The 8,088-nt window shown below is 48.3% G+C and overlaps 3 protein-coding genes across 3 annotated transcripts; 2 read left to right on the top strand and 1 right to left on the bottom strand.

Moving 5' to 3' along the window:
• Window positions 1–646: 646 nt before the first annotated feature.
• Window positions 647–2,269, bottom strand: F5147DRAFT_184403 (uncharacterized protein). Its single transcript, XM_041428452.1, has 8 exons — window positions 2,000–2,269; window positions 1,908–1,940; window positions 1,685–1,857; window positions 1,556–1,638; window positions 1,289–1,498; window positions 1,096–1,231; window positions 807–1,046; window positions 647–729 (listed from the first exon to the last, which is right to left on the bottom strand). Exons 1-8 carry the CDS (start codon window positions 2,150–2,152, stop codon window positions 723–725), a joined length of 1,035 nt encoding a protein of 344 aa, XP_041298826.1. The 5' UTR covers window positions 2,153–2,269; the 3' UTR covers window positions 647–722.
• Window positions 2,270–3,370: 1,101 nt separating this feature from the next.
• F5147DRAFT_666466 (major facilitator superfamily domain-containing protein) lies at window positions 3,371–5,994 on the top strand. The gene is made up of 14 exons (XM_041435163.1): window positions 3,371–3,556; window positions 3,630–3,939; window positions 3,991–4,017; window positions 4,069–4,097; window positions 4,154–4,219; window positions 4,263–4,332; window positions 4,484–4,490; window positions 4,515–4,867; window positions 4,921–5,017; window positions 5,067–5,259; window positions 5,312–5,369; window positions 5,421–5,456; window positions 5,566–5,650; window positions 5,701–5,994. Exons 2-14 carry the CDS (start codon window positions 3,728–3,730, stop codon window positions 5,782–5,784), a joined length of 1,317 nt encoding a protein of 438 aa, XP_041298825.1. The 5' UTR covers window positions 3,371–3,556; window positions 3,630–3,727; the 3' UTR covers window positions 5,785–5,994.
• A 486-nt stretch (window positions 5,995–6,480) lies between these two features.
• F5147DRAFT_767480 (uncharacterized protein) lies at window positions 6,481–7,090 on the top strand (the record flags this gene model as incomplete). The annotated part of the gene is made up of 3 exons (XM_041440897.1): window positions 6,481–6,603; window positions 6,672–6,822; window positions 6,876–7,090. 3 exons carry the CDS (start codon window positions 6,481–6,483, stop codon window positions 7,088–7,090), a joined length of 489 nt encoding a protein of 162 aa, XP_041298824.1.
• Between the last annotated feature and the right edge of the window lie 998 nt (window positions 7,091–8,088).

The following is an 8,088-nucleotide window of genomic DNA, read 5'->3' as shown; positions in this document are numbered from 1 at the left end:
AGGCACTCACCCGCTGTCAACAGGCGAGCCAGCCGCGAGGGATGAGGATCATGAGCATGGGTAGAGGACTAGAAACCATCAAGGCACTTACCGGCTGTCAACAGGCGAGCAGCAGCGAGGGATGGTGATCATGAGCATGGGTGGAGGATTAGAAACCATTAGGCACTCACGTTCTGTCAACAGGCGAGCATCAGCAAGGGATGGGTATCATGAGCATGGGTCGAAGACTAGAAAACATCAAGGCACTTACATACTGTGAACAGGCGAGCATTAGCAATGGATGGGGATCATGAGCATAGGTCGAGGACTAGAAACTATCAAGGAACTTACCCGCTATCAACAGACAAGCAGTAGCGAGGGATGGGAATCATGAGCATGGATCGAGGACTAGAAACCATCAAGGCACTTACCGGCTGTCAACAGGCGAGCAGCAGCAAGGGATGGCGGTCATGAGCATGGGCCAAAGACTAGAAACCATCGAGGCACTTACCGGCTGTCAACAGGCGAGCAGCAGCGAGGGATAAGGATCATGAGCATGGGTCGAGGTCCAGAAACCATCAAGGTACTTACTTTCTGTCAACAGGCGAGTAGCAGCCAGGGATGGGGATCATGAGCATGGGTCGAGGACTAGAATCAAGGCACTTACCATCTGTCAACAGGCGAGCAGCAACGAGGGATGGGGACCATGAGCATGGGACGAGGACTGGAAACCATCAAGGCACTTACATACTGTCAACAGGCGAGCAGCAGCGAGGGATGGGGATCATGAGCATGGGTCGATGACTAGAAACCATCAAGGCACTTACCCACTGTCAACAGGCGAGTAGCAACAAGGCATCAGCGCTGTCCATCCTGTTCGAGCTTCGTAAATCCCAATCTTACCAGCTGTTATCCCATCCGTGAGCATCATTACCAGGGAATCATCAGATTGAATCAATCTTTGTCTTACTTGAAGATGTGGAAACCACCTAGCAATTTTATATTGATAGGCTCCACAATCGAATAGAAGTAGCCCGAATAGCTGATGCGCACGATCCACGAGTATTCTAGATGATGTTGGAACAAACATATGTGACTTGTAAATCTGCGACTCACGTCACAGCACACTTGATGCAAAGCTCTAGGTTCGATTGTTGCGTCGATACCAAGCACAACCGCAATTCTTCATTGTCCAATGCGAGAGTGGTGCTTTCCAGTAGAGTGTCACAGTTTGTATCCTGTTTGTTCATATCTAGGACGGTTGCTAATGTTGACTTTGACATGGGAGAAGTTGATCTGAACCACTTACACTGCAAGCGTACATAGGACTTATAACGGGCACGGTTTTCAGATTTGCGCAACTTCTCCAAGACGCGTGTATTCGCAAATAGTTCCTCAACGCGCTGGGCAATCCTCTTCGAGCGTTCTTCTGCTGATACACCTTGTAGTTGCTTCTTGATATCTCCATACGCAACTGCACGCAGAGCGTCAAACTTGGTGAACACCGCAATCACAGGAGCTGAAGATTAATCATTTAGTCCAAGCACGACAAGTGACAATGAAGTTGCAAACTCACCGTTCCCAGTGTCGCACTCCAAGAAGAACTTCTCCTCTGACCGCTGAAACGTTCGAGAATGCTCGTCCATCGGAATACAATACCTGACGGTAATCAACAAGCGCGGAACGTCAGAAGGGTGTTACTTACCAAATAGCATGTATTCGGTCCTCTAATTTCGTCGCATGTGCGCGTTCTGAGATAAAGTTCTTCATGCTCTCGAATTCTTTATCAGTGCCCGCTTCGAAACCGCACGAGTCGTGAAAGACGAAAACAGGATTACTTCTGAATACCATTTCGTTTGTGATGTCGTGATTTCCTCGCTGAGCGTCTGTCAGCGCACGTATTCACACAGGGCAAATGATGCACACACCCCGAGCGAGGATTCCACGATGGCAGCGTCGACCTACCCGTAATTGATGAGCGATAGACCCGTGCATGGCATAGATCACTCATCACCCGCACCTTGTCTCCTTTGGCATTGTAAATTTCTGGTTGATCCGTGGTGTTGCAGACTTTCTGAAGGATGGTCGTTTTGCCTGCGTTTGCTCTCCCCATGATCAGAACTCGGAAGCGCCCAATTCTTTTTCTGATGTCCTGGGCACCGATAGCTGCCATTAGGATATATTGATGTGTGTCCTGAAGTAAAGGTGATTTGGTTTATCGTGAAAGCTGTACTGTGGTACAGAACGAGGTCGTGACGAGTGTCAGTAGCGAACGAGAAGCAAGGGTTCCCATCGCTTATGACACAACAGCTACTCACGCTGTCTAAGTATGCATTTGGGAATCAATTAATCACATGCACAGCTCATCGGAAGGGTTGTTTCTGGCCGGAAACCCCTTCGGGGCTTTGCCCAGATACTTACATGCCATGTACACATTCCGCTGTTCTCCTATTATTCCCAGTCTTTGCACATCAATTTAATGCGAAACCTCAGCTTTGAATCTGTCTATCATTCGATTTCTACTCTCCCATAGCAGCGGACACATAAACGCCCCATCTAATAAAGAAGATATCTTCAGGCTCAAACCAGCCTGACTTAGACTTGCTCGGTACTTGAGTTCGTACGACCTTTAGAGTCCCGCACATGACGCATGACGTATGTGGAACAATGCTCCGAGGGAATATGTAACCATGCGTGATAGAGTGGGATCAGTGCCCTGTGCGCCACTAGGGGTCCAGGGGATACTATGAGTATACTTTGGTCTCCTGTGCTTACGAGTATAGTATCAGCATCATCGGCCCGATTGTGCGGTGGAGCGGGGCGTCCTATCAGACCTAGGCAGGTCCGGGCGCGGTAGCAGGTGTCCGGGCGCGGTGTCAGGCCTAGGTCACAGGTGTCCTGGCTCGCAGTCGGTAGTCCTCGCGCGTGTCGTAGTCTGTCCTCGATAATAGAGCCGTAGCCTCCCGCTAGAGGTCTGGCCTTGGTTCCCCTTGCAGTCCGTCCCGTTACACCGGACACTCGCGTAAGCTAAAATACAGTTAGGACCAAGGACACCGCTGATGTGTACGAAGCTGAGACAAGATCTCAGCGAGACGTGCTTCAATTGAATCTACTTAGGACAAGATCTATAGGATACACGTCAGCAAGACTAAGTACTAGCGATGAAGAAAAGGCATACCTCAGTGTCTGAGGTGAAACTACGTGGAGGAAAACATACAAGTAGGAAGTCCGATCGAGACGTAGGAAGTTACCGGTGAGAACGACAGAACGACATATGTGCCAAGATACGATAAGTATTAGAAAAGGTAAAGAAGCTCCGGAGGCTAAGCGCTAATCCTCCGTACGCGTATTGTCAACAATCGTCAACAAAGCCCTCTAATACGCGAATGTCCGGGCTTCCATAATTGTACCGTTGTTTGAGAAACCGGGGTACAACTCGGACTCAACGCCCCACGTACGATATTCCTGGCCTCCGTGGTTTGACATATTGTTCCTGTGGTGGCCAAGCATAATGTGAACCAAGTTAGCTCCGTTTGCACAGATTGTCAAATCTTGCTGACAATGTCGAACGTATAAGGTAATGTAGGGGGTTCATCTCAACTTCATTGACCTTATCATCAGGCTGTGACAAATTAAAGTGTCAGTTGCAGAGTTAATGCATCGACCTTACGTTTCCCACACGCTCTCACTTTCCTCCGTGAAGCCGAGGCAGGCTTCATAACTCGTGACTCGATGCAGGTGACGGTCCATGTACTATATATACAGTCGCCACTGTCGTTTGTCCCAGCTCTCGATGGCGTCTGAATCCAAGCCTCATACAGGAGCCCCTTGCCATGAGGATAAACAAGCCTCGGAGACACTAGTGGAAGCATATCCGGTCACCAAGGGGTCCGATCCTCCCTCACTCTCGGACGAGTTTCCTGAAGGTGGTCCGGCAGCTTGGATAACTGTCCTTGGATCGTAATAATTGTTATTTGGACAATAAACTTGAGTCTTGATTGATTTTTCTAGGTTCCTTGTGCAGTTCAGCGGCTTCGGGTGAGTCTATTACTCGTGCTAGTCAAGAACGGTGTATGACTGAGTTAAAAGCTATGCCACTTCATTTGGTGTATATCAAGGTACCGTGACTTATAGCACGGATGATAGCACGGATGGATGCTTAACTACACTCCAGATTTTTATACCCAACATTACCTCACAAAAGAAACATCAGTCGGCTATATCGTGAGCTTCTACTTCGGTCTTCACGGCGCGCATCCTCAACGTCTCTTGTAGATGGATAGGGAGCTTTAACATGTTTTTACTCACATCTGTAGGCCTCATATCAGGTTCACTGTATGACCGAGGATATTTGTGAGTGTCATTTTGTTGGACATGCTCGATGATGCTCAGCACTCTTGACTAGCTACCATCTTATGATTGCCGGATCACTTCTCCAGAGTTTCTCTCTCTTCATGTTATCTTTGTCAAAACCTGATCAGTACTACCAGGTAACTTTCCCCAGCTCCCCGGTCTCATCTTCTGACTTTGTTTAGATATTCCTTGCTCAAGGGATAGGTTCAGGTATCGCGGCAGGGCTCTTGTTTGTCCCGAGCACGGCTGTCGTTGCGCATTATTTCCGACGCAAACGCACGCTGGTTCTCACATTTGTCGCTACGGGATCTTCATTGGGCGCTACCATCCATCCGATCATGCTTAATCACCTTTTGAATGGTCCTCTCGGCTTTTCCAATGGCGTCCGTGCAAGCGCAGGGTTGATCACCGTGCTCCTTCTAATCGCATGTCTATGCATGCGAACTCGCCTTGATTCGCCGACGACACCGGTAAACTACGTTGCGGCAGCTAGAAAGTGTATTCGCGACGTACCGTTTATTTTAATGACCGCAGCGTGAGACCTGCCAAGCACCTTTTCTCGAATTCCTCCAAATAACCATCTTGTAGGGGCTTTCTTTTCCAGATTGGCCTCTACTATCCGATGTTCTTCTTTCAACTCGACTGTATCCAGCACGGCATCAGCACCACGTTCTCGTTTTACTCTGTGGGATCCAGCGCTATGCATGTGATGTGTCTACTGACTGTATCGTTAGCTAGTTATTTTAAATGCTGCCAATTCTGTGGGACGAGTCACGTCGGGCTTCATCGCAGCCTACACAGGAGTCCCGAATTTAACCATAGTTGCGACGATTTCGTGCGGTGTACTCAACTTGGGCTTTATTGGATTGAGTAATCTGGCCAGCGCAATAGCGCTTGGTGTGATTTATGGATATTTTGCAGGGCTATGTAAGTAATTTTGTTTCTACTCGTTGTATTTATGGGTTGATGGATGGTGCAGACATCGGGGTATGGACCCCACTTATAGCTGATTTAACATCTGACCCGTCCGAGCTCGGGTGAGTAATAGTTTAATTTTGGACGCCCAAATCATCTAAACTGGGTCACAGTGCACGGATGGGCATATCCTTTTTCGTGAGCGGTGAGTCTTGTCAGATTATAATCACTCCCAAGCTGTTACGAACTTGCACGCGTTCACTACAGGATTTGGGATTTTGATCGGCAAGTGCATTTCTGACATCACTTGCTTCAAAGTCTAAGTTTTATTCTAGGAACACCTATAGCTGGCGCTCTGCTGACATCAAACTATATTTGGTGGATACCCGCGCTGTTCTCCGGGGTGAGTGATACCGTTTTCTCCATCAAAGTCTCTGATTCAGTGGATCACAGGTTATTGCGCTGGCTGGTAGCATGGTGTATATTGTCATGCGGTTAGTGTTAGTGAAAGGCAGATCGAAGAAACAGCGCGTATAAGAAAGCTGTCCCTAAGGAATACACCGCTGCTTATGCTCCAGCGCTTTTAGGACTGCACAGAGGCAGATTCCCATAATGTTCATGTGCGCGAGAGAATTGCTGTCATCTATCAGTTTGTGCCCACCGTGTATTCCTACGCATCTTCCTTATCGCTGTACTTTATTCCGCGATCGTCACACCTTCTCCAAACGCATCGCTTAGTACTTTGAATCGCTGTGACTGGGGACACGCTCGTGACATGTAAGCGGTAAATGACTCGGTAGGCAATCAACACGTTATACAAGGTTAGCACAGCTCGAATTCAACCGAGATCACTGGCCGCCGGTTCAATCAACAAGCTCAATGTTCGTTGTTCGCCGATATTTTGACGGAACTCGGCTATAGCTATTTTTAGCCGCATCTATAATTTTGTGATATGTATAGACTCAGGTCATCTATCTCCTGTTGAATCACACTCGACTTATCTCCCCTGTCAAAGATGTTTGTTGGTCTCGTGTATTTACTTTATCATGGTCACAGATCAATCAAACAACAACTTGTCTGCCCGATCAAAGAAGCCTCGGAACAAAAGCTCAGAAACTTGACCAAATCTATCGGTTATTCACGACCCATTTTGTTGTTTTCCTCCTCATTGGCCTTTAATTTGGGCTGGGACATCGCCAACTTTAACCTCACAGGTCTTTTTTCTATGTAAAAATGGCTGCATCCTCAGAATTCCCCTCACTGGAAGAGTTTGTAATGGAAGCCAGTGTTTTGTCTTGGACAGAGGCTGAGCAACTCTGTCGCACACTCTCCAAGTTACCTTCAACACCTCCCCTGGTCCAACAGTCAGGAAGCCCTCGAGCAGCTCTTTGACAGTGATCACACAATTCTTTGGTTTTACTCAGCTCCGGACCCTACAGCTTGACTTTCTTCATTGCTACTTCAACCTTGATAATAAACCGTCCTTTGGAAGCCATGGCAAGTTGACTACACGTCTGCTCACGGATAGAGAAACGGTACCCAGTGTCTTCCGTGCTCTCTCGATGGTCCCTGCTTGTTTAGATTGGACGTAGCAATGGGCGCCGTGAGAATTGATATCGATTTCACAGTCGATTCATTCCAACATACCACCCTAGAATCATCGAACTTGACCCGGTCTCGTTTAGCAGATGCTGAAGCTAATGCCAGTATCCTCTTCCCCATGCTCCCTCACATTGAGCGAGACTCATGGGACTTCGAAATTTACTTTGTGAAGCAGTGGGATGAGGTTAACAGCTATCTCGATCTTTTGAATGGAAGCCCCGAGTCTGAGGAGACGGACTGAGTACATTTTTTGGCACCATCTGACTACCATTTTCATCATTGCACTCTTTCTTATGCTACCCAATAACACCACTCGGAAATCCATGTTCTACTTATATCTGTTTCATGCCTTCTGTTACAGGGATCTGTAACACCTACTAGAGCCCCAGCTCTCCCTACGCCTGCCCCCGCTCTGCTAGACTCCCTGCGCGGCGGTGCGCCGCCCGCGCCTAGAAAGACAGTGGTCTGGACCGCTGTGACCCCGCCCCTGGCGCTATGACCCCACCCCTGGCCTAGACGGCCTTGTACCTGATCCATGGAGGCTGTACGCCTCATGGACACCCTAGATCAGCGCATGTATACCACATGTCGCTTCATGAAGATCCGGAGCGCGCTTGGCGCTTCCTGTACCTATGCGCAGCTGCCCTTGGCGCAGCATGCTTGATCAGAGGTTAAGCCTCATGTATCTTATCTGAACCTCATGTCTGGCTATCATAGATTTACGATATACTATTGATTACAGACTGAGCTAGAATACTTGTAGTACTTCCCTATAAGTAGACACAGATTATTGTACTTAGACTTTACTTTAATCTACTAGGTTCATCCCCAGAACTTGCTCATCTAAGCCTACCAGCTTCCTTGTGTGAGACCGCACTTCTAAGTCGCCCCCATACGACTTAGCACGTATCCGCTAGCCCTGCATCTCGACGAGCGCCATCTTACCGAGATCGCCGGAGGAATCCTTGACGTTCTGTCAAGGCTAGACCACGCTCAGCTTCAGTAGACTCACTCGAGTCGTCGCTGAGAAGACCTATCCTAGTTCGCACACACCGACCGACGGTCAGCGTAACACCTTCCAATATCACTTGCATGCGCACCATTGGATGATATAATTGATGAGAGGATATACCTCACACCATCCAAACGTTCTGTCAACTGCTAGCTAGATATTGCAACACCTGCAACGACATGCGAGACCTTTCACGAGCCTAAAAACTTGTGCTTCCACTTTACCTG

The sequence above is a fragment of the Suillus discolor genome, assembly GCF_016758755.1.
Source record: "Suillus discolor strain FC423 chromosome Unknown F5147scaffold_3, whole genome shotgun sequence".
Taxonomy (NCBI): domain Eukaryota; kingdom Fungi; phylum Basidiomycota; class Agaricomycetes; order Boletales; family Suillaceae; genus Suillus; species Suillus discolor.
This window is presented reverse-complemented; position numbering and strand designations above follow the sequence as displayed.

Excerpts from the sequence above, each read along its gene's own strand:
- F5147DRAFT_184403 (XM_041428452.1), bottom strand. The coding sequence starts at position 2,152 with ATGGCAGCTATCGGTGCCCAGGACATCAGAAAAAGAATTGGGCGCTTC. Across the intron at positions 1,941-1,999 it reads ACAATGCCAAAGGAGACAAG|GTCGACGCTGCCATCGTGGA; the intron begins GTGCGGGTGATG and ends AATTACGGGTAG. Across the intron at positions 1,047-1,095 it reads TGCATCAAGTGTGCTGTGAC|AATACTCGTGGATCGTGCGC; the intron begins GTGAGTCGCAGA and ends AACATCATCTAG.
- F5147DRAFT_666466 (XM_041435163.1), top strand. The coding sequence starts at position 3,728 with ATGTACTATATATACAGTCGCCACTGTCGTTTGTCCCAGCTCTCGATG. Across the intron at positions 4,098-4,153 it reads TTCATTTGGTGTATATCAAG|ATTTTTATACCCAACATTAC; the intron begins GTACCGTGACTT and ends ACTACACTCCAG. Across the intron at positions 4,220-4,262 it reads TATCGTGAGCTTCTACTTCG|GGAGCTTTAACATGTTTTTA; the intron begins GTCTTCACGGCG and ends GTAGATGGATAG.